The 23,484-nt window shown below is 40.8% G+C and overlaps 1 protein-coding gene across 2 annotated transcripts in view; it reads left to right on the plus strand.

Moving 5' to 3' along the window:
• The window catches only part of LOC131242202 (protein CELLULOSE SYNTHASE INTERACTIVE 1-like), a 34,244-nt gene extending 12,797 nt beyond the window's left edge, over positions 1-21,447 (plus strand). For both annotated transcript variants that reach the window (XM_058240698.1, XM_058240699.1), the window contains exons 2-7: positions 3,916-3,989; positions 5,952-9,015; positions 9,446-11,990; positions 12,755-13,209; positions 20,822-20,938; positions 21,032-21,447. In XM_058240698.1, coding sequence (XP_058096681.1) covers positions 3,973-3,989; positions 5,952-9,015; positions 9,446-11,990; positions 12,755-13,209; positions 20,822-20,938; positions 21,032-21,172 — 6,339 coding nt within the window. In that variant the 5' untranslated portion in view covers positions 3,916-3,972 and the 3' untranslated portion in view covers positions 21,173-21,447. The remainder of the gene's footprint in view (positions 1-3,915; positions 3,990-5,951; positions 9,016-9,445; positions 11,991-12,754; positions 13,210-20,821; positions 20,939-21,031) is intronic.
• Positions 21,448-23,484: the final 2,037 nt, after the last annotated feature.

The raw sequence follows: 23,484 nt of genomic DNA on the forward strand, positions 1-23,484 counted from the left end.
GATGTAGTAATAAACTCGGTGAGACCGAGGTCGAATCCCAAGGGACTGAAACCTGTACGTAATCTAAAACTAAATAGAACTAGAACTAGACTAAGATGTAATCTAAATCAAGCGAATATGAGGGAATAATTGTGAATAGATTAATTAAAAACTAATAAAAATAAAGGTGGGAACTAGGGTGCCAAGGATCCACTTGTAGCAATTGGGAAGTTACCTTGTATTGATTCAAGACACAACTGGAATCAGAGTCCCATCCTATCTAGTTGGTAAGAAGAGATTTGTCAGATCTCTGAATGTCTCATGGATCTAATCATCAACAGATACGATTGGTGTAGATTTGGAAGTGATCCCATCACCTAACCATGCCCAGGAGACTATGGCAAACAACAACAATTTACCAAACCCACAGCCAATCACAAGAGAATTGTGAAAGTTAGGAAGGGGTTCCGTCACCCAACCATGCCAAGGAGACAATGGTGAACAACAGGGCCTCTTAAGTTCATAATCTCATAATGAAAAGAACATACTCAAAGCTATTGCAAATCTACTGTAATTTGAGTCACAATAAACTATTAAAAACTAAAAGTATTCATTAATAATCAAACTAAAATCCACAAGAGTTCAATAACCATAAATTAAAGCAAAGCTAACAACCCAATCACACTACAAGCTTTACCTCTTAGCCCTAGCTAAGAGGTTTAGCCTAGCAACATGATTAAGCTACACCTTACAAGAAAGGAAAAATAAAAATAAAAACCCTACAAACTCTACTCTCCCTCTTGTGCCCCACGTCCAACCAAAGTCCTTCTCTAGATCTGAATGCCTTCTCCCCACGTCCAAAACCTTCTTTTATAGCTGCTGGAGGCGGTGGAGGGCAGCCATAGCGAAAGCTTGTTCGTAGTCAAGTTCGGAGCTTCAAAACTCCCTACTTTCCTCACTCAATTTCCAAAGAAACACCGTCCCTTAGGATGTTTTTGAGCCCTCTACATGATGGACGGTTTAGATCTGCCATATGATGAAATATGGTGAGCCACAACCGCCTGGAAAAGTCAGTTTTCACGGATCTGCGAAAGCTTTCGCACTCCTTCGCTGTTGTGATCGGTGGGCCCCACGGAGGTATTTTCAGGGAAATTCACCCCGTCCATTACATTCATGACGAAATTTCAGTCAAGAATGGATGGTTTTGAACATCCATTGACGCGACCCAGAGAAGAAATCACAATAAAAACAATTTTGAACGTCGCAGAACCGCCTGTTTGTGGCCTCTGTATTGCACACGTGTGCACGCATGGGTGTAAAATTTTAGCAAGGTTTTGTAGTATTCGAGCCACTCTACAAGATGGACGGCTCGGATTTTCCGTACGGGTGACGTGTGGGTCCCACAGAGGTCTGCAAAAACGGCCAGTGGCCGTTCGTTGCGCAGCTGAAAATGGCAAGTGCAGTTTTTGTTTTGGAAACTGGTCAGGCGTGGGCGGGCGCTGTTTGGATTTGGAAGGCGGCGTGGTGCTCGGCGTACATACAATGTACATGATATACATGCACCATATGCAGGGCCCACTATGATTCTTATCAGAAATCTGCACCGTCCATCATTTTTCTCATATTCTTTAAGCCGTCAAGGATAATTTTGAAGCATATCCAGATAGCAGTTGGGCCCCACTTAGTGAATTAAGGGGTTGATCTGTCCGTTGGCCCACTTCCAGAGATCTTCAATTGCTGAAATTTAATATGTACGGTTAATTTATGGCACCCATTACATGTATGAAGTCTTGTGTCAATCGGATGGCGGGAACCATATGATCTTGCATTTTGGACCAATTTCGGGCCACTTGAGCTTCAGTTTCTCGATTTTCCTGGATATCTGGCATGCACTTCCATCGATCTCGGTCCCCTGGAGTCTGTCCCTTGCCTTGGTGATTCTAGAGCGTCAATTCTATGCATTTAGCATCTTTTTTAGTCCAAGCTCGTAAATACACCCTGCATCACAAACATGATTAAAATGAACCGTTAAGCAGTGTCATGTTCGTAAATCCAGGTAATAACTGGGGTCTAATATGCAATATTTGACCCTCAACACTATGCTGGGTTGGTTAGCTAAAGTGCCTCGTCATACCCCAAAATCATACATGGTACGTCGAGTAACTCATTCCGGTTTGCGAGATATGTCTGTTTTAAGGTTCTGATGGTCTTGATGACTTGTGCATCTGATTGGGCCTTCTCTGATCCATCTTGGACATGAAACTATCCACGACCTGCTATACATCATCATTCCTCAAATGAGTTGGTAAAATGGATGGACGGCGTGGATGCGACATGTAGATCATGGTGGGCCCCACAAATTTTAGTTTTTCCTCCTCGGCATTATATAGTCAAATCCTATCAAACGATTGTAGCTATCAACGTCGTAGGGGGCGGCTGCCATGAATTCTTATTGTAAAGAATAATTACTTATTTACCACCACTTAATTTTTGTTATGACTATCTCCGCGAGCTGGGTATATTTTCTCTGAATCTTTCATCAACTCTGGCTGAGCTGAACTCGGAATCTCAAGACTGATTTTATTGTTGAGTGTGATTAACTGAATGTTGGTTTCAATTTTTAAACCAACATTGAGAATTGAGAAAAGCAAAGCCTCCATGAAGTCATATGATGTCTCAAAAGAGAACTTGGACTTCCTAGTACATTAACTAATTCCCATATCAGCTGATGTTCTGCTATCAATGTTAGCTACATTTGCATTGATATGATGACAAGTGTATGATGAATCATCTTCATTTAAAAGATATAATGAGGTTTGGCTAATCCTACAGTCCTACAGTCCAACATCATTGAGAATTGAGAAAAGCAATGCCTCCGTGAAGTCATATGATGTCTCAAAAGAGAACTTGGACTTCATGGTACATTAATTAATTCCCACATCAGCTGATATTCTGTTGTCAATGTTAGCTTCATTTGCATTGATATGGTGACAAGTGTATGATGAATCTTCTTCATTTAAAAGATATAATGAGGTTTGGCTAATCCTACAGTCCTACAGTCCAACAGTCCAACATCATTGGGAATTGAGAAAAGCAAAGCTTCCGTGAAATCATATGATGTCTCCAAAGAGAACTTGGGATTTCATAGTTCATAAACTAATTCCCATATCAGCCAATATTCTGTTGTCAATGTTAGCTACATTTGCATTGATACAGTGACAAGTATATGATGAATCACCTCATAAAATAGTATATGATGAATCTTTTTCATTTAAAAGATAAAATGAGGTTTGGCTAATCCGACAGTCCTATCGAGGTGAAAGCTTTGAACTGGTTTGGTGGGTTTGGACTAATTCCTGAACCAAAAAATGTTCGACCAATCTTTCAAATAAAAAAAATAAAATAAAATAAAAATACTTGACTAGGTTTTGCATGACAGAGTGAGAGTTCACGTTTGGTCCTATTCCAAGAAAACCATGTGATTCTGGATTAAATGAACATAATTAGCGTACTTATCGACACTTTCTTACCTAATTTAATGGTGTGGTCATATAGTTGTTCATTAGGGAGGATGGCTGGTTACCATAGTTCTAGGTCCCAGTCAACCTGGAGTTATGTAAGCACTCCCTTGGGTTCTGTTATTAGCCTTGACATTTGATACCTTCTCAAATATCATAGAGTTATGTGATAAGTATGTTTTGCATGATTCTATCTTTCTTTTATAATGCTTTGGTAATTTGGTCATATTCTATTTCTTTGTGGATCAGTTACATTCTTTTCTATTATAGTGGATCTAATCTTGGCAATTAAGTTTAATCTTAACAAGTTAAGTTTTGTTACCTGTCCATTATAGGATGTGTGAACTGAATTTAGCCACCATTGATGTTCTCTGCTTCTTCACCTAATGTTATTTCCATCTTTTTTTCTTCATCACAGGAAAGAAATGTGGAGGCAAAGATCCAAGATTCTGAGCCTCCAACTCCACATTTGGTCATGAAGATAGGTTCGAGGTGCGTTCAGAATGCCATTGGTCAGAGAAATCCAGTGTTTTGTTATTTTGTTTATGATTTGTTACACAAATGGGACATTGAAGGGTATATTAGTAATTTCTCTTACCTTTCAAAAAGAAAAAAAAAATGATCTCTCTCAAGAGAGGGAATATTAGTCATTTTGGCATTTATATATTTTTTCTTCCGATAGGCAGTCATTTTGGTATCGATGGGTCACCCTTGTAGTAGTATATAAATATCTCAGCATATGGTTGGGATAACAACGTTATCAGTTCCTCACATGGTATTGGAAGCTAAAGAGCAAGAGGGATATTTATCTGGAAAGAGTCCAAAACCTCCACGGAGGAACTGCAGTTCCTGACTTTTTGATCCAGATTGAATCGTGTGCAACAACTTAACTGAAAGGAAGAGAAGGAGAAAACCACTTCCTTTTTTAGATCTGAAACTCTTTATGTGCAGATTCAAAATCCCATGGTCTGTAGCTCTGTTTCCATTCTCCTCTTTGCATCAATCTAACTCTCATAGATAACTGTTAAAAAAATCTCTCACGCAAATCCTAAAGACTCAAAGGTTCAAACCCAAAAAGCCACTATGCTTCTCACGTGAAATTCCAAGCCCAACAACCATGAATTCATAAACACATCAATTCCTAATCCTCTTCCTATTAATATTGAATCCTCTTGCAATATCTTCCTTGTGAGTTTCAAGATCAGTCTATCCTATTACACGATTCTTTACTATCTCAAAAATCAAAGCTCTCAAATATTTGAACTCTGCTTCTCCCTATCACATGACCTGCTTCTTTCTGGATCATTTTTTGGATAATAATAAGTGTGATCTTTTGGGCCTCCAGTCTCAAGTTGTTCTCAGTTTGTAACCAGGCCTCTCTTCATGTCTCTTTGGGGCCTGATTCCCCCCTCCTTTTGATGTAGGATGATTCGTCATCCTCTCTGTCTTTTTGTCTGGTTCCTGCCTTTTGGCTTTTAAATAAAATTTCTTTGCCATCAGAAAAAAATGATACTAGAAATTTGTATTCAGAATCTATGAAAAGGAGAACATTGTCCATTAAGCAAATGGATTAGAGGTATTAATACATTGATGGGATTGATCAATACCTTCATTAGAAAGAGAATTTGCCCTGTCATTTGCTTATTTCTGGTTTGTGTCACCCTGCACTTATTTCTCTGAATCATCTTTCTGTCTAGGTATTCTTTGTGTTGGATTACAGAGGGTAGGGAAGACTTTACTTAAATCTGCAGGTTCTCCCTGGGAAGGCAGGTCTAAGACACCTATGATAATTGAAAAATATCCCATTCAGGATGCTGCTCCCACTACAGTATGCAGGGGGTGCAAAAGCAATACCATACTGCTAAATAGATATCTTATTCCTATAATGAAACAAAACATAGATCTTAAGAAGAACATATTCTGAGGTTAGAAATTTTATATCATGTAGTTCATCTCGGTAGAAGTTAGCTCTTATTGCTGTTATTCTGGCGATTTGGGAGAGAAAGGAATAGTCACTGTTTTTGCAACAAAGTGGTTTGGTCCGAGGGGTTATCTTTCGGGTTCATATGTTTATCAGGGATTCGACCCCAGGGGGTGCCTTTGTAATTTCCTCTTCTTTTCCTTTTTTTGCTTTTGTCCCTTAACACACTTTCTGGCTTTTAATAAATTGCATTATCTTTCAAAAAAAAAAAAAAAGAAGCAAATATCTTATGTGTTGTTCAGCCTCCTAACATGCTGGTATAAATTGAGCAAGTCCTAGACCTTTTTTACCATAAAGTTTGTACGCTGAACTAACCATCGAATGTATGATTACTTTTCTATAAGAGGTGACACACCTCAAATTTGGTTGATTCAGCTCTAACTTGTGAGCTTCATCTCATGAGTGTTAATAACTTAATATTGATGAATAATTGTAGCTTCTCCAAACAACTCTCATTCAAGTTTTACCTGCAGGGATCGTGGTAGCATGGAGGATCCAGATGGGACATTAGCAAGTGTTGCTCAATGCATTGAGCAGTTACGTCGGAATTCTTCAACAGTGCAAGAGAAAGAGACCTCTTTGAAGCAGTTGTTGGACCTTATTGAGACTCGAGACAATGCTTTCGGTGCAGTCGGATCTCACTCCCAGGCAGTTCCAATACTTGTTTCTCTTCTTAGGTCAGGATCACTTGGAGTAAAGATGCAGGCTGCTACTGTTTTAGGATCTCTTTGTAAGGAGGATGAACTAAGGGTAAAAGTATTGCTTGGGGGTTGCATTCCACCCTTGCTTGGCCTCCTTAAATCCAACTCAGCAGAAGGTCAACTTGCAGCGGCAAAAGCTATCTATGCTGTTTCTCAGGGTGGAGCAAGGGATCATGTTGGGTCAAAGATTTTCTCAACAGAGGGAGTTGTTCCTGCGCTATGGAAGCAGCTACAAAAGGGGCTCAAGGATGAATCATCCAACTTGGTTGATAACCTGCTGACTGGAGCTTTGAGAAATCTATCTAGCAGCACTGAGGGATTTTGGTCTGCGACAATGGCAGCTGGAGGGGTGGACGTACTTTTGAAGTTGCTAGCCTCTAAACAGTCAAGCTCTAAAGAAAATGTTTGCTTTCTTCTTGCATGTATGATGATGGAAGATGCATCTGTTTGTTCCACAGTTTTAGCTGAAGAAGCTACCAAACAATTCCTCAAGCTACTGGCACCTGATAATGAAACCTCTGCGAGAGCAGAAGCTGCAGGTGCTCTTAAGTCTCTTTCTGCACAATGTAAAGAAGCAAGGCGGGAAATAGCTAATTCTAATGGGATCCCAGCTTTGATAAATGCTACAATAGCTCCATCGAAGGAATTCATGCAAGGGGAATATGCTCAAGCACTTCAGGAAAATGCAATGTGTGCTCTGGCGAATATCTCAGGTGGTTTGTCTTATGTCATCTCAAGCCTCGGTGAAAGCCTTGAATCCTGCACTTCACCTGTGCAGGTTGCTGACACATTGGGGGCTTTAGCTTCAGCCCTTATGATCTATGATAGCAATGCAGAATCTATCAGACCATCAGATCCTCTGATTATTGAGCAGATATTGCTTAAGCAGTTTAAACCACGGCTACCATTTCTTGTACGGGAACGCACAATAGAAGCCCTAGCCAGCTTGTATGGAAATATTATTCTCTCAAGGAGTCTAGTCAATTCTGATTCAAAACGCTTACTTGTTGGTTTGATCACAATGGCGTCCGGTGAGGTACAGGAAGAGCTGATAAGGTCACTGCTTACACTTTGCAACAATGAAGGTAGTCTATGGCATGCACTTCAAGGTCGCGAGGGGGTTCAGCTGTTGATATCTCTTCTTGGCCTTTCATCAGAGCAGCAGCAGGAATGTGCGGTTGCACTGCTTTGTGTTTTATCAAATGAAAATGATGAAAGTAAGTGGGCTATCACTGCTGCAGGGGGCATACCTCCACTTGTTCAAATTCTAGAAACAGGATCTGCAAAAGCGAAGGAAGATTCTGCAACAATCCTTGGAAACCTCTGCAACCACAGTGAAGACATACGGGCTTGTGTTGAAAGTGCTGATGCTGTTCCTGCTTTATTGTGGCTTCTGAAAAATGGAAGCCAGAATGGGAAAGGGATTGCAGCAAAGACATTGAATTATCTTATCCATAAATCCGATACAGGGACCATCAGCCAACTCACTGCCTTACTAACCAGTGATCTACCTGAATCTAAAGTTTATGTTTTGGACGCACTTAGAAGTCTTCTTTTTGTCGCATCTCTTAGTGATATATTGCATGAAGGGAGTGCTGCCAATGATGCCATTGAGACAATGATAAAAATTTTGAGTTCCACAAGGGAAGAGACTCAAGCAAAGTCAGCCTCAGTTCTTGCAGGATTATTTGCTAATCGGAAGGACTTGCGAGAAAGTAACATCGCTGTTAAGGCTCTTTCTTCATCCATGAAGCTGCTCAACGTGGATTCCGATAGGATCTTAGTGGAATCTTCATGCTGCCTTGCTGCTATTTTCCTTTCAGTTAAACAAAACCGGGAGGTAGCCGCTGTTGCTAGAGATGCATTTGCTCCATTGGTCATGCTTGCTAATTCCCCAGTTCTAGAAGTTGCGGAACAGGCAACAAGGGCATTGGCTAATCTTCTTCTGGATGGTGATGTATCAGCTCAAGCATTTCCTGAAGAGATTATTTTGCCTGTTACGAGGGTGTTGCGAGAAGGAACGGTTGATGGAAAGACTCATGCTGCGGCAGCAATTGCTCGCCTTCTTCATTGTCGTTCAATTGATCATGCAGTGTCTGATAGTGTAAATCGTTCTGGCACTGTGCTTGCTCTGGTTTCTCTTTTGGAGAGAGTTAGTATTGATGCTGCTGCCATGTTGGAAGCACTTGATGCACTTGCTCTATTGTCGCGGTCAAAAGGAACTAGTGGGCATATCAAACCTGCATGGGCAGTCCTTGCTGAATATCCCCACACCATACTCCCGCTAGTTTCATGCGTGGCTGCTGGAACACCCTTGCTACAGGACAAAGCTATAGAGATTCTGTCAAGACTTTGTCGAGATCAGTCTATTGTTCTGGGGGATATAATTGCTAGCACGGCTGGATGTGTCTCATCCATTGCAATACGAGTGATTAGCTCCAATCACATGAAAGTCAAGGTTGGAGGCAGTGCGCTTCTTATTTGTGCTGCGAAAGAGCATCATCAGAAAGTGGTAGAAGATTTGAATGAATCAAATTCATGTTCCTATCTCATTCAATCTCTTGTTAAAATGCTCCTTTCGGCCCAATCAAACTCATTTGTAGACCACAGGGACAATGATAGCAAGGACATAAGCATTTACAGGCATGCAATAGAGAAAACCAAAAATGGTGAAACTGAAAGTAGCACAGCAGTCATTTTGGGAGATACTGTATCCATATGGCTACTTTCTATACTTGCTTGTCATGATAACAAAAGTAGATCTACCATTATGGAGGCTGGAGCAGTTGAGGCTCTCACTGACAAGATTTCTTTACATATATCCCAAGCCGTACAGGTATTTCACATGATCTTTGTATTGAATTATATTGTTAATTTCTTACTGGATCAGGCAATCATAGCCTGTAGGTTTTATCTAGGGAATGTGTGGTGATTTTGTGTTTTGTTCTAGATGGGCACCTAATCTTCATTAAAAGTTCTATTATGTTCATATGCTGATTTGTTAATGCTAGAATAAATGATAAATCATGGTAGTGGTTTCGAAGTGTGATTCGCTGGGAGATGAAACTGGGTACAACACAACTTGCCATTCAGTTTTGGCCCCATTTCAGTCTGGTGATTCACTTCTTTGCCCACCAAAACTGAGATGGGTCTGCCAAGTTGGCTTGGTTTCAAATTATATTTAGAAACAACAGCTCAATGATGCATTAAATGCTTATTATCAATCTAAAGTCCTTTTCACTTTTGTTTGCATGTAAATTCTGCAGAGTGATACTAGAGAAGAAAGCAGTGCATGGGTTTGTGCTTTACTTCTCGCGGTTTTGTTTCAAGACAGAGATATCATACGGGCTCATGCAACCATGAGGTCCATTCCTGTTCTTGCAAACTTTTTGAAGTCAGAGGAGCCAGCAGACAGATATTTTGCAGCACAAGCACTGGCCAGTCTTGTCTGTAATGGTAGCAGAGGGACACTGCTGGCTGTTGCCAATTCAGGGGCAGCTGGTGGGTTTATACCCTTACTTGGCTGTGCTGATTCTGATATATCCAATCTCCTGGAACTTTCAGAGGAGTTTGCTTTGGTGCGCAATCCAGAGCAAGTTGCGTTGGAGAGATTGTTCAGAGTTGACGACATTAGAGTTGGTGCAACCTCTCGGAAAGCAATACCTGCCCTTGTTGATTTACTCAAACCAATCCCAGACCGACCTGGTGCACCTTTTCTAGCCCTCGGGCTTCTGACTCAGCTTGCGAGAGATAGCCCCTCAAACAAGCTTGTAATGGTAGAAGCAGGGGCCCTGGAGGCATTAACCAAGTATCTCTCTCTTGGCCCACAGGATGCAACAGAAGAAGCAGCCACAGATTTGCTGGGGATTTTGTTCGGCAGTGCTGAAATACGGCGCCATGAATCTGCATATGGTTCTGTCAATCAGCTTGTGGCAGTTCTACGTCTAGGTGGACGAAATTCTAGATACAGTGCAGCTAAAGCATTGGAGAGCTTGTTTTCAGCGGACCATATCAGGAATGGGGAAACAGCTAGGCAAGCTGTGCAACCGCTTGTGGAGATTCTTAACACTGGCTTGGAGAGGGAGCAGCATGCTGCTATTGCTGCTTTGGTTAGGTTACTGCGTGACACTCCATCAAGAGCTCTGGCTGTTGCAGATGTCGAAATGAATGCAGTGGATGTCCTTTGTCGGATTCTTTCCTCAAATTGTTCAATGGATTTGAAGGGAGATGCTGCGGAGTTGTGCTGCGTTCTTTTCGGAAATACAAGAATCAGGTCTACAATGGCTGCAGCTCGCTGTGTGGAGCCTCTAGTGTCTCTACTCGTGAGTGAGTTCAGCCCTGCTCAGCATTCAGTGGTCCGTGCCATGGAAAAACTACTGGACGATGAGCAACTAGCAGAACTAGTTGCTGCACATGGTGCTGTCATTCCCCTTGTGGGTCTTTTGTTTGGTAGAAATTATGCGCTTCATGAGGCCGTTTCAAGAGCACTGGTGAAGCTAGGAAAAGACAGGCCAGCTTGCAAGATGGACATGGTAAAAGCTGGAGTCATTGAGAGTATACTCGATATTCTCCATGAAGCACCTGATTTTCTCTGTGCTGTGTTTGCGGAGTTGCTCCGGATACTAACCAACAATACAAGCATTGCTAAGAGTTCATCTGCAGCGAAAGTAGTAGAGCCCCTTTTCATGTTGCTAACAAGGCCAGAGTTTGGTCCAGATGGGCAGCACAGTGCCCTGCAGGTTCTTGTTAATATTTTGGAACATCCCCAGTGTCGTGCTGAGCACAGCCTAACACCTCAACAGGCTATTGAACCTCTAATTACTTTACTGGATTCACCAACTCAAGCTGTGCAACAATTGGCAGCTGAACTTCTTTCCCACCTGCTATCGGAGGAACATCTACAGAAGGATGCAATCACACAGCAAGTGATTGGCCCTCTAATTCAAGTTCTTGGGTCTGGTGTACAAATTTTACAGCAGAGAGCTATAAAAGCTCTTGTTAGCATTGCATTAACTTGGCCCAATGCAATCGCGAAGGAGGGAGGTGTTAATGAGCTATCCAAAGTGATATTGCAAGCTGACCCTTCACTGCCTCATGCCTTGTGGGAATCTGCATCATCTATTTTGTCCAGTATTCTGCAGTTCAGTTCTGAATTTTATTTGGAGGTACCAGTTGCTGTGCTGGTACGGTTGCTTCGTTCTGGCACAGAAACTACAGTTACTGGTGCATTAAATGCGCTGCTTGTGTTGGAAAGCGATGATGCAACCAGTGCAGAGGCAATGGCTGAAAGTGGTGCAATAGAGGCACTTTTGGAACTCCTCAGGTGTCATCAATGTGAGGAAACTGCAGCAAGACTGCTGGAAGTGTTGCTGAACAATGTGAAGATCAGGGAAACGACAGCTGCTAAGTCTGCAATTTCTCCATTATCCCAGTATCTTCTGGATCCACAAACACAAGCTCAGCAGGCAAGGTTGCTAGCAACACTTGCCCTTGGCGATCTTTTCCAGAATGAAGGACTTGCTCGAAGCACAGATGCTGTCTCAGCATGTCGGGCTCTCGTAAATCTGCTCGAGGATCAGCCGACAGAAGAAATGAAAGTGGTAGCTATTTGTGCTTTGCAAAACCTTGTAATGTACAGCCGATCAAATAAAAGAGCAGTTGCAGAGGCTGGCGGAGTTCAAGTTGTACTGGACCTCATTGGTTCCAGTGACCCAGATACGTCAGTTCAAGCAGCCATGTTTGTTAAACTTCTCTTCTCTAACCATACCATTCAAGAGTATGCTTCAAGTGAAACAGTGAGAGCTTTGACCGGTATATTCTCTTTTCTTTTCTTCTCTCGTTATTTTATTTGGTTTTACATTTCAAATTCAGCTGTCATATGTCAATTGGTGTACGTCTTCTTGCCTCTTCCTAGATTTCTGTATTCTCCAGAATTATTACGTCTTAAGCTGAAGAATATATATGAAGGATCAATGCTCCGATCCTAAAGAAAGTTTTAACTATCTTATCGATGGGCCTAGCAACCTTTAGTTTGTTGGAGTAGAAACCACTTTTTCCCCTGTTGAACATGTGATTATTGACCTCAATATATGAGTCATTCACCCTTTTGTTTGGGAAGTTTCTATAATTCAACTCATCAACATTGGTAAACAAAAATGGGAATCGAGAAAAACTTCTCGAAGGTAATAATGCTAACAATGGTGTGGAGTGCTTTACAAAAAATGCTAACAATGGAAAAACAGAAAAAGATTCCATTTAGTTTGTGCTTTTTGGGAAGCATCTCACAAAAGGTTCCGTTCCCTGGAAAAAAAATGCTAATAATGGAAAAATGGGAAAAAAATAATTTCATGTTGTTTGTGCGTTTTGGGAAGCATCCCATAAAAGTAGTTCTCTCTTGTTCCCTGGAAAAATACTTCCCAATTCCCATATGAAGGCTAAACGTTTTAGTATTAACAAGTTTGTGCTGTTTGGGGTGACACTGCTTTGTTCTAATCTGGCTGGTTATGATTGTCATGGTGTAGTTGCTCTTTTGCATGCATTTACTGTTTGCAGTTTCCCATTTGCCATTTTTGCAGCTGCTATTGAAAAGGATTTATGGGCCAGTGGAAGCGTGAATGAAGAGTACTTAAAAGCTCTGAATGCATTACTTAACAACTTCCCTCGTTTGAGAGCCACAGAACCAGCTACACTCTGCATTCCCCATCTGGTCACGGCATTGAAAACAGGCTCCGAGGCAACTCAAGAAGCTGCTTTAGATTCGCTTTATCTTCTCAGGCAAGCTTGGTCAGCATGCCCAGCTGAAGTCTCTAAAGCTCAGTCGGTTGCTGCAGCAGAGGCAATTCCATTGCTGCAATACTTGATACAGTCTGGTCCACCTCGGTTCCAGGAGAGGGCAGAACTGCTTCTGCAATGTTTGCCAGGAACGTTAATGGTAATTATAAAGCGGGCGAATAATTTGAAGCAATCAGTGGGGAACCCAAGTGCCTACTGCAAGCTCACGCTCGGCAACACTCCACCTAGGCAAACTAAGGTAAGGCATGGCGACAGACCTCCTTTTACATGCTTTCGTTTTGCACCAAGTAGTTCAATGGTTCCTTTTATTTTGAGAACAGGCATCTGCTTTCATTTTAGTTTAGTCATTACAGCAGTGCTCTATACCATAGTTCACAAACCTAAAAGCTCGACTCTTATCTTCAGCCAGGTTGGGTTTACTCAAAGACTTGACCTGACTCAACTTGATATCTAATTATTGTAATTGAAAATATTAAGATTAATCATCATCGTCATCTAAGCCTTATCCCAATTAATTGATGTTGGTTACATAAATCCTGTTCGGCCATTCCACTCTATCAAGGGCCAGACCTTTAGTTACAGGTCCATCCAGTCTTTTTCTAAACACTTCCATCCATGTCCTTTTAGGCCCGTCCTCTTGCCCTTTTAGAGTCTTCAAATGGTACCAACTCACTACTTCTAGCCGCCAGTAGTTCGTGGTCTCCATTGCACATGAACAAACCATCTAAATCTACTTTCCCTCATCTTATTACCTATTGGTGCTACTCCTAAGTTACCCTGAACGCATTCATTTCTAATTCTATCCTTCCTCGTCTTGCCGCTCATCCATCTCAATATCCTCATTTCAGCTAGACTATGTTGAAAATATTAGTATTGTTGATAGATATTTAAAATACTAACATCTTGTATAAATAATATAAACTGCAACTCAAAGCAACATCATTAATACCTCATTGGTTTAGGTTGTTGTCTTCTTAGTTGAGGTTGGGTGTCCGAATCTTGCTCTTAGACTCCCAGCATATCTTATTTTTATTAAAATCCTACTACTTAAGGCGAGTGACTTGGTTTGAGTCATGTTGAGCCATGTCAAGTCGACTTGACAAGTCTCTCCAAGTCCAGGCTGATTCGGCCCAAAACCGAGTTTCCTAGAGACTCAGCTCAAAATCTCGGTAAGTCAAGTTTTTCGAGTCGAGCCAGCGAGTTTTAGAACTATGCTTTGTACTTGATAATCGACCAATACCATGGTTGAAAAGGCTAACCTTGTTAAAACAAACACCCTTACCAGCTGAGGTGAATTTGGAGTGTTAATGCAAGGACCTGTTTGTGTATGAAACGAGAACATGGATTTGTATTGTTTTTCTTTCCGACAAGCCCTCACAAGGGGCTTGATCTTAGCATTCATGCCATTGTTTTGCTGAAAAAAGCCCTCCCTCCAAACACAATGCATTTTTTTTTTTTGGGCACAGCATGGAAAAAACTTCAGGTTTGCAGGGTTCTTTCCACAAAATGACTGCCGAAATGTGGAGGTGAATCCCTTGTCAGTTCTTGTCAGCTACAGGAAATGATTCAAATCCATTTGAATATTGGTCATGCAAAGATGCCCAAAATATGATGTGAACATTGGTTTCTAGTTTCTACAAGTTCCCGTTATACTTTACATGCTCTGTGAAGGAAAACTGTTTATGTAGGATGAAATTTGTCATCAAGCAAGATTGGGGTGTTCAAGTTGTTTCCTTCATTAGATCTACTGCGCAGTATCTACCCTAATGTAAAGAGCAGTATTTGGGTCATGCAAAAAGTTTCAAAGTTTTTGGGTCATATCCAAAAGTCAAAAACGTTCCCTCTTTGATTTCAAGTATTTAACATACAAGTTGAGTTTGGTACTAAGCTAGTAGCAAACTAGTTACTCCATGGGCTCCCATTGGCAAAAATGATGGGATTGTCTATGTTTTAGTTCAATCATGGTTGTAAGACTCAGATGAGTATGATGCAACTTTTCCAAGTTGACTTAGATGAGTATGATGCAACTTGTCCAAGTTGACTCGGACTTGGTAGGAACTGATATGGTTCAATGCCATGAGTCACCCTCCGGCTCGGGCAAGTCGGCCCAATTTAGACTTAAATTGGGTGAGCCTTGTCTCGACTCCGGACCAAATGAGTTGATCTGAGTTGCTGAGTCTTTTAACCGTGAGTTGAATAGCCAAATATAGAGTATAAATTGGTGGTGCCCAGGGCCCCACTGTTCCACCACTAGTAGCCATCCCACTATTACTAGTGTTGGGAAACCACATTCCTTTCCTTTCCTTGTGCAAAAATCAACGGGATTAACAGTACGGAAAGATTAATGGATGACAATCACTTCCAACACAAGCAAGTAAATCATTAAACGTGTAGGATGTAAGAGACGGAAAAACCACAAGACTTAGTCCGGCACAAATTCACTATATTAGAGATAATGAACATACAATCATCAAGAGACCAAGCTCTCTTAGATATCCAAATACATTACCAAAAGGTGGATTTCAAGCAACAATTAAGGAAAGTTCTCACCAACTAGGGATTGTACAAACCCCCAACACAACCCTTGTAGAAGACAATTGAAGAAACCAACATTGTGGATGAAGCCTCACGAACCCATATGCGAAGATTTCAGTGGTAGAAGGCTCTTAATCTTCTTCTTTTACAATTTCAGTGGTAGAAGGCTTGTAATCTTCTTCTTTTACAATTTCAGTGGTAGAAGGCTCGTAATCTTCTTCTTTTACAAAACCCTTTTCTCTTCTTCTTTCTCCCCTTTTTATGTAAGAAAGAAAACCCCCCAAATGTTGCTAGAACTCTCTTTTATCAAAAGAGCATCTTTTTTCTCATTTTAGTTTTCCTTATCAAAAGACCAAAATGCCCTCACACACGTGGTCTAACAAAGACTACTTAAGCTCACACATGTGGGTCCCACCTCCACATAAGGAGGGACCCACAACAATCTCTCAATCTCGACTCATGAGGAGGGCTCCACCATTCATAAACCTGCCATGCTTTTGCAAAACTCATGCTTTTCTCTAGGTAAAGCCTTGGTCATCATTTCCGAGCCATTCTTGTTGGTATGGATCTTCTCAAGTTGTAGCAACTTTTTTTCAAGAGTATTCTGAATCCAATGATATCTTACATTTATGTGCTTGGACTTGGAATGGAGACTTGTATTTCACTGATGTGGATTGTACTTTGACTATTACAATAAACAATATAATTATCTTGCATCAAGTCAAGTTTTTGAAAGAACATCTTCATCCACAACATTTCCTTGTAAGCTTCTGTCACTGCAGTATACTTAGCTTCTGTAGTACATAAGGCCACGCATTTTTACAACTTGGATTGCCATGACACTGCTTCCCCTATAAAAGTAAGCATATACCCCAATGTGGCCTTCCTGGAGTCAATTTCTCCTGCCATATATGCATCTGTGTAGCCTTCTAATACAAGCTTACTACCTCCAAAGCATAAACACACCTTGGAGGAATCCCTGAGATATCTGAGAACCAACGTAACTGCTTCCTAGTGCTCTTGGTCAGGATTTGCAAGAAATCTGCTAACAACACCAACTGCATGTGCGATGTCAGGCCTCATGCACACCATAACACACATCAAACTTCCTACTACAGATGCATATGGAACTTTCTTCATTTCTTCTTTTTCTTTCTCACTTGAAGGACTTTGCTCACTACTTAACTTGAAGTGACCTGTAAGTGGAGAACCGACAGGTTTGGCTTTATCCATATGAAACTTTTCAAGTACTTTCTTAATTTACCCTTCTTGTGATAACCAAAACTTGTTGACCTTCCTATCACGAGAAATCTTATTACCCAAAATTTGTTTTGCCGGTCCTAAGTCATTCATGGCAAAGTACTTGCTTAACTCTTTTTTCAACCTGTCAATTTTACTAATATCTTGACCAACAATCAACACATCATCAACATAAAGCAAAAGAATAATACAATCACTATCAGAAAATTTCTTAGTAAATACACAATGGTCTGAAGCGGTTCTTTTATACCCATGGTCCACTATAAATGAATCAAACTTTTTATACCACTGCCTTGGGGCATGTTTTAACCCATATAGGCTTTTCTTCAAATTGTAAGCAATGTGCTCCTTGCCTTTTACTTCGAAACCTTCCAATTGTTCCATATATATATATTTCTTCCTTCAAATCACCATGAAGGAATGCTGTTTTGACATTTATTTATTCAACCTCTAGATTCATGCTTGTAGCCAAACTCAACACAACCCGGATATAACATCTTCACCATAGGCGAAAAATCTCATCAAAGTCAATGCCTTTCTTTTGCCCAAATTATTTCACAACCAACCTTGCCTTGTACCTTGGCTATGAATTCTTCTCTTTGATCTTCAACTTGAATACCTACTTGCTCTTGAGTACTTTCTTGCCCTTGGATAGCTTTACTAAGTCATGGGTGTGGTTCTTATGCAAATAATTCATCTTTTCTTGCATAGCTCTTAACCACTCCCCTCTTTGTTCTTCGGTTTGAGCTTCTTGATCGTTCTTTGGTTCCCCCATCTATAAGAATGACATGCCCACGAGATGAGTACCTCTTGGACGGTTGGCTCATTCTAGTGGACCTTCTCAACTGAGGCTCAACTGGTGGTTCTTGAGGGGGCTCCTCCCCCTACTCTTTCCGTTCAACATTACCAACCATCTCTTTTTGGCCCTATGTATCTCCCCCATCATCATGCACCGTGCAAGGATGAACTTGATCTTCATCAATAAGATCATCAACACTAGGTTGGGGCTTTTCAACTTTCTTAAAATCTCCAATTGTTTGATCTTAAAAAAGGACCACATCCTTGCTTCTAATCACCTTCTTGCCAACTGGATTCCATGATCTGTAGCCGAATTCTTCATATGCATAACCTAAGAAGATGCATTATTTTGCCTTATCATCAAGCTCAGAATGTGCATCTTTAGGAACATGAACAAATGCTTGTCAACCAAACATTCTCAAGTGTTCATAAGAAGCATCTCTCCCGGTCCATACCTTTTTTATAACATCTCTATTTAGAGGAGCCGAAGGAGATAGATTAATTAAATATCATGCAGTGTGCATTACTTCCCCCAAAATGATTTTTGTAAATTTTGCCTGCAAGAACATGCATTCGATTCTTTGCACGATAGTGCGAATCATTCTTTTTACCACACCATTGTGTTGTGGAGTCTTGGGAATGGATTGCTCGTGTCGAATTCCATGGCCTTTGCAGTACTGCTCAAATGGTCCAATCTTTTCGTCACCATTATCTGTGTGAATACAATTTAACGATTTACCTATTTCCCATTCTATTATAGCATGAAAATGCTTAAACACATCCAAGACTTGTTCTTTAGACTTCAAGGCATATGCACACACCTTTCTAGAAGCATCATTTATGAAGGTAACAAGGTAAGAAGCACGACCTAGAGTTTTCACTTTTATAGAACTACAAACATCAGAATAAACTAATTCCAAAACATTTTTTTTCTTTTGGGAATGATTTTTATGAAATGAAATCCTATGTTGTTTTCCAACCAAGTAATGAATACAACTATTTAAAGGTGTACCTTTTATATCGGGAATGAGTTGCTTCTTGGCGAGGGTTTGTAGACCCTTCCCGCTCATGTGACCCAATTGCTTACGCCATAGATCAATAGAAAAATCATTCTTCATTGTGTTTACCTTAGCCCTGCATAGCTGTGTTTGAGTCATGTATAAAGTGCAACACCTCTCACCTCTTGCCACCATAAAAGACCATTTTGTAAGCTTCCACTGTATACCATCATGCTTGTTCATAACTCGAGAAGATAATAATGTCACAATCTGAAACAACCGTAATTATTTCATTCTCTTTTTCTCTCTTCCTTTTTGAGTTGTAGGACAATTAACCACTTGCTCTAAAAGCTTGAATTGATAGAGCATGGCAGATTAATCCATTTATCTTATAGCTCAAGCCCTACATCGCATGGGCTAGGACTTCGGCCGAACCCCCCTCGTGGGCCCCATATCACATGTGAAAAGGCCTATGTATTAATCACCCCTGGTGAGGAGTCTCGAAAACGAGACTTCTCGCTCTGATACTACTTGGATGCAGGACAATTAACCACTTGCTTTAAAAGTTTGAATTGATAGAGTATGACAAATTAATCCATTTATCTCATAGCTCCAAGCCCCACATCGCATGGGTTAGGACCTTGGCCGAATCCCTATCGTGGGCCCACATCAAATGGGTACCGCCTCACATGAGCCACCTGCCTCACACGGGTGGGGCCCACCTCAAACGAGCCACCCGCCTCACACTGGCTGCCTACCTTGAGTGTGTCCCCGCATCCCACAAGCTCACCCCACTCGAGCCCGGTGTGAAAATGCCCCTACATTACACATGATGAAAGACATTATCATTCAAATGGGTACTGCCTCACATGAGCCACCCGCCTCACACGGGTGGGGCCCGCCTTAAACGAGCCACCCGCCTCACATTGGCCGCCCACCCCGAGTGTGTCCCCACATCCTACAGGCTACCCCACTGAAGCCCGGTGTGAAAATGCCCCTGCATTACACATGATGAAAGACACTATCATTCAACCGTTGCTAAATAAACCCAACAGCTTTCTGCATACTTCAAATTTGCCCCAACACCTTCAACAGGTGCGTACGAGTCCTTGTAATGCAATAAATCTTCCATTTTGGCTTTCCAAATCATCCAATTATTTCCATTCAAACTAACCATTTGACTTATGCTAGCCTCCATGATTCACACACAAAATAATTAGAACCAACCCGGAGCTCTTGTACCACTTGTTGGGAAACTACAGACCTTTCCCTTTTATGTGCAAATCAATGGGATTAACAATATGGAAAGATTAATGGATGAAAATCACTTCCAACACAAGCAAGCAAATCATCAAACATGTAGGATGTAAGAGACATCGAGATTTTTTATGTGGAAAACCCTCTGGTGTGAAGGGAAAAACCAGGGGACCTAGTCCGACACAAATCCACTATGTCAGAGATAATGGAAGTACAATCATCAAGAGACCAACCTCTCTTGGATATCTAGATACCACACTCAAAGATGGATTTCAAGCAACAATGAAGGAAAGCAAAGTTCTCACCAACTAGGGATTCTACAAACCCCTGGAGAAGACAATTGAAGAAACCAGTATTGTGAATGAAGCCTCACGAACCCGGATGTGAAGATTTCAGTGGTAGAAAGCTCTTGATCTTCTTCTACGAAACCCTTTTGTCTTCTTCTCTCCTCTTTTTCTCCAAGAAAAAAAACCCCTCAAATGTTGCTAGAACACTCTCTTAGTAAAAGAGTCTCGTCTCTCATTTTAGTTTTCTTGACCAGAAGACCAAAATACCCCACACACATGGTCTAACAAAGTCTACTTAACCCACACATGTGGGTCCCACCTCCACATGAGGAGGGACACCTAACAAGTAATTCTTCAGCACAGTACCTTCCTTTCCCCAAATCTTATATGAATGGTCCAAAAAAATTGTGCTCGACGCAATACAGTTATTGGTTTAGGGGAAAACACTGTCAAGCTGTCGTAAACTAGCATTGAGGATTAGTGTCCTATTGATAGGAAGGCTCAAGGTTTATTGTCCCCTTAAACTGCATTTTACACGTGTTAATGGGTCTATCAATCAAGCTCACTCGACAGAGAAATCAAACTTAAACCAGAAGTTCTTGGACTGTATTTTTCTTTTTATTATTCTCTTGAAAGTTGCCACAGTTTTGTTAACCGTTTCTACATGCCAGTACATTATTCAGAGTGTTTGATCTGGCACTCATTCATTCCTTAGGTTGTGTCGACTGGAACTTCTCCCGAATGGGATGAAGGCTTTGCATGGGCATTTGACAGTCCTCCGAAAGGCCAGAAGCTTCACATCTCTTGCAAGAATAAGAGCAAATTCGGAAAGGTAAGTTTAAAATCGACACCTTTTTTCCTATAATTCTTTTTCTTTTTATTAAATCTAAAACCTTCCCTGATTCCGTCTTTCATCTGATGCCAGAGCTCATTTGGAAAAGTGACGATTCAGATTGACCGGGTGGTTATGCTAGGAACAGTCTCTGGAGAGTATACGCTGCTGCCTGAGAGCAAAAGTGGCCCATCCAGGAATCTGGAAATCGAATTCCAGTGGTCGAACAAATGACAATCTCCAAAGAGGCAAGTAATCTAATAATTCTTGTAACCTCAAGGAAAAATGGAAAAGATCGTTTCTTTCTTCTTTTTTTTCATTGTTATATCAATCTGTTGATGTGTAGAGTCGGGAGGAGCTTTGTCTCATCTATAGCTTTGGTCTGCAGTCATAAAACAGCGGCATTGTTTTTATGAGCTTTTGTTGCCATCAATTATTCTTTATTTATTATTAGTATTGTTCCTTGTGATGAAATTCAGAGAAAGAAAATGTGGCTTCTTATCTTTTGATATTGGTCATTGATTTTGTAGGTTAATGTAATGAACCTATGATTGGAAGATTTGAGGGAATTAGGTCGGTTTCTTTCAAGCAGTACTGGAATTTGAGGAAGATAGATAAATGTTAAATTTTAGAGAACTTTGATGCCTAGTGCAATGGATGATACACAGGCGCTGTGAAATTGCACACTTATTAGCTCACAGATAAGTTGAATTGAAGTGTCCGAATTGTGGTTCCCAGTTTAGATGGCTTTTGATAAAAAAAAAAAAAAAAGAAAGAAAGAAAGAAAAACACTGATCCGAGGTTCTTTTAACAGAGGCTGATTAGCAGACATTTAATGAACGGTCACAATGGAATATGGTCAACGGTCTGAATTCAACAAGAAGATGGCCATTAATCAGAGGTTAGGATAGTCCAATCAAGCTTCCTTCTGGATTATGGCCTATATACAGTGGGCCCTCCCACAATTTGGATGCTTTAGTTTGAGTTAATCCATTGTACATGGACAATTATCGAGCATCAGTCTGCTGGAGCCTCAAATAACTCCCCTTCAGTTTTGTTGCAGATATGAGATGAATGCTACTTGCAAATTAAGATCAGAGTTTTTTTTTTTTTTTTTTTAATATACACCCTTCCCTTTTGTCTATACAAAAAAAAAAAAAAAAAAAAAAAAACCCCTCACTTTTTCATATTTGTAAATAAAACCTTCCATCTTTTGTCAGTCATTGGTAAGGCTTCTGAATTACATATTTACTCTCTGGTTGAAAAAGTTAATTTTGGCAGAGTATGAAGGTTGATATACATGATGCCAGAAACTGCACACAAGGCTAGATTTGGGCCGCCCTAATCCAATAGCTACCCTGTGTACATGGCTACACTACGTGCTCAACAGCTGGGGCCCACGTTTTAGTAATCCAAACGGTTGATTTGGTGAGCATTGGATTGTTGAGATGCAGCTAACCTCACGTACTAAATAACTGCAACATTTGACGGTTCTAACCAGTTGGTCAATGGCGAAAACAATGGCAACCAAGATAGCATGCCATGGGTCTTGGTATCGATTCCCTAGACGGGGTGGCTGACAGTGATGTGTGAACTGACAATGGGTATACTAACAAGCTAACGAAGAAAAAAAGAAAAAAAAAGATAGCATGGCATGGATCCTAAATCACAACCATCAGAGGGTAAAATGGTAATTTGAACATGCTAATAACTCAAAAGTAGCTTCGTCAAGACGTCCTGGGTCATTCCCTGACAGAATTTCCCCGGAGGGGTTTTTTTATTTTTATTTTTTAACAAATACCAAAAAGTCAGGTGTTATTTACAAATACGAAAATGAGGGTGGTTTTCTTTAAATAAAGAAGTATTTATACAATGCTAGGGTCCAAAGGTCCTTGATTATAGGTTTCAGTTTGTACAGGTGTGGTGAGTTGGGAGCGGAAGCGGATTGGCTGGTGTACCGCACACCAGCTATATAGCTGCTGTAGGTACGTGTCGTGCGAACACGAGCACTGACGCTCCTCAAGCTCCGAGTTGTACGAACGGTTTAAAGGAGATCAAAGTTACATGGCTCCACAATGATGTATTTATTATATCTACACCGTTCATCTATTTTTAGAGATCATTTTAGAACATTATCCAGAAAACGAATCATATCCAAAGATCATCTGGACCACACCACAAATAGCAGCGGAGATAATGATTTTCACCGTTAAACAATTCGTAGGGCCCACCATAACGTTTATTTTCCATCCAATCTGTTCATAAGGTCACAAAGACCTGGGTGAAGAGGAAATTTCATATTGATCCAAAACTTCCGTGATCCCAAAAAGCGTTTCAATGGCAGACGTTCAATCCCCCACTGCTTTTTTCAGTGTGGTCCACTTGATGGTTAGATATATCTTATTTTTAGTCTCAAGCCTTATTACGAGCTCCCCAAATGGATAGACGGTTTAGATATAATACATACCTCGTGATCAGACCAATGTCAACACAGGAACTATATAGCTGGTGTGAGGTACACCAGCCAATCCGCTTCCGTTGGGAGC

Source organism: Magnolia sinica, chromosome 4 (assembly GCF_029962835.1).
Source record: "Magnolia sinica isolate HGM2019 chromosome 4, MsV1, whole genome shotgun sequence".
Lineage (NCBI taxonomy): Eukaryota > Viridiplantae > Streptophyta > Magnoliopsida > Magnoliales > Magnoliaceae > Magnolia > Magnolia sinica.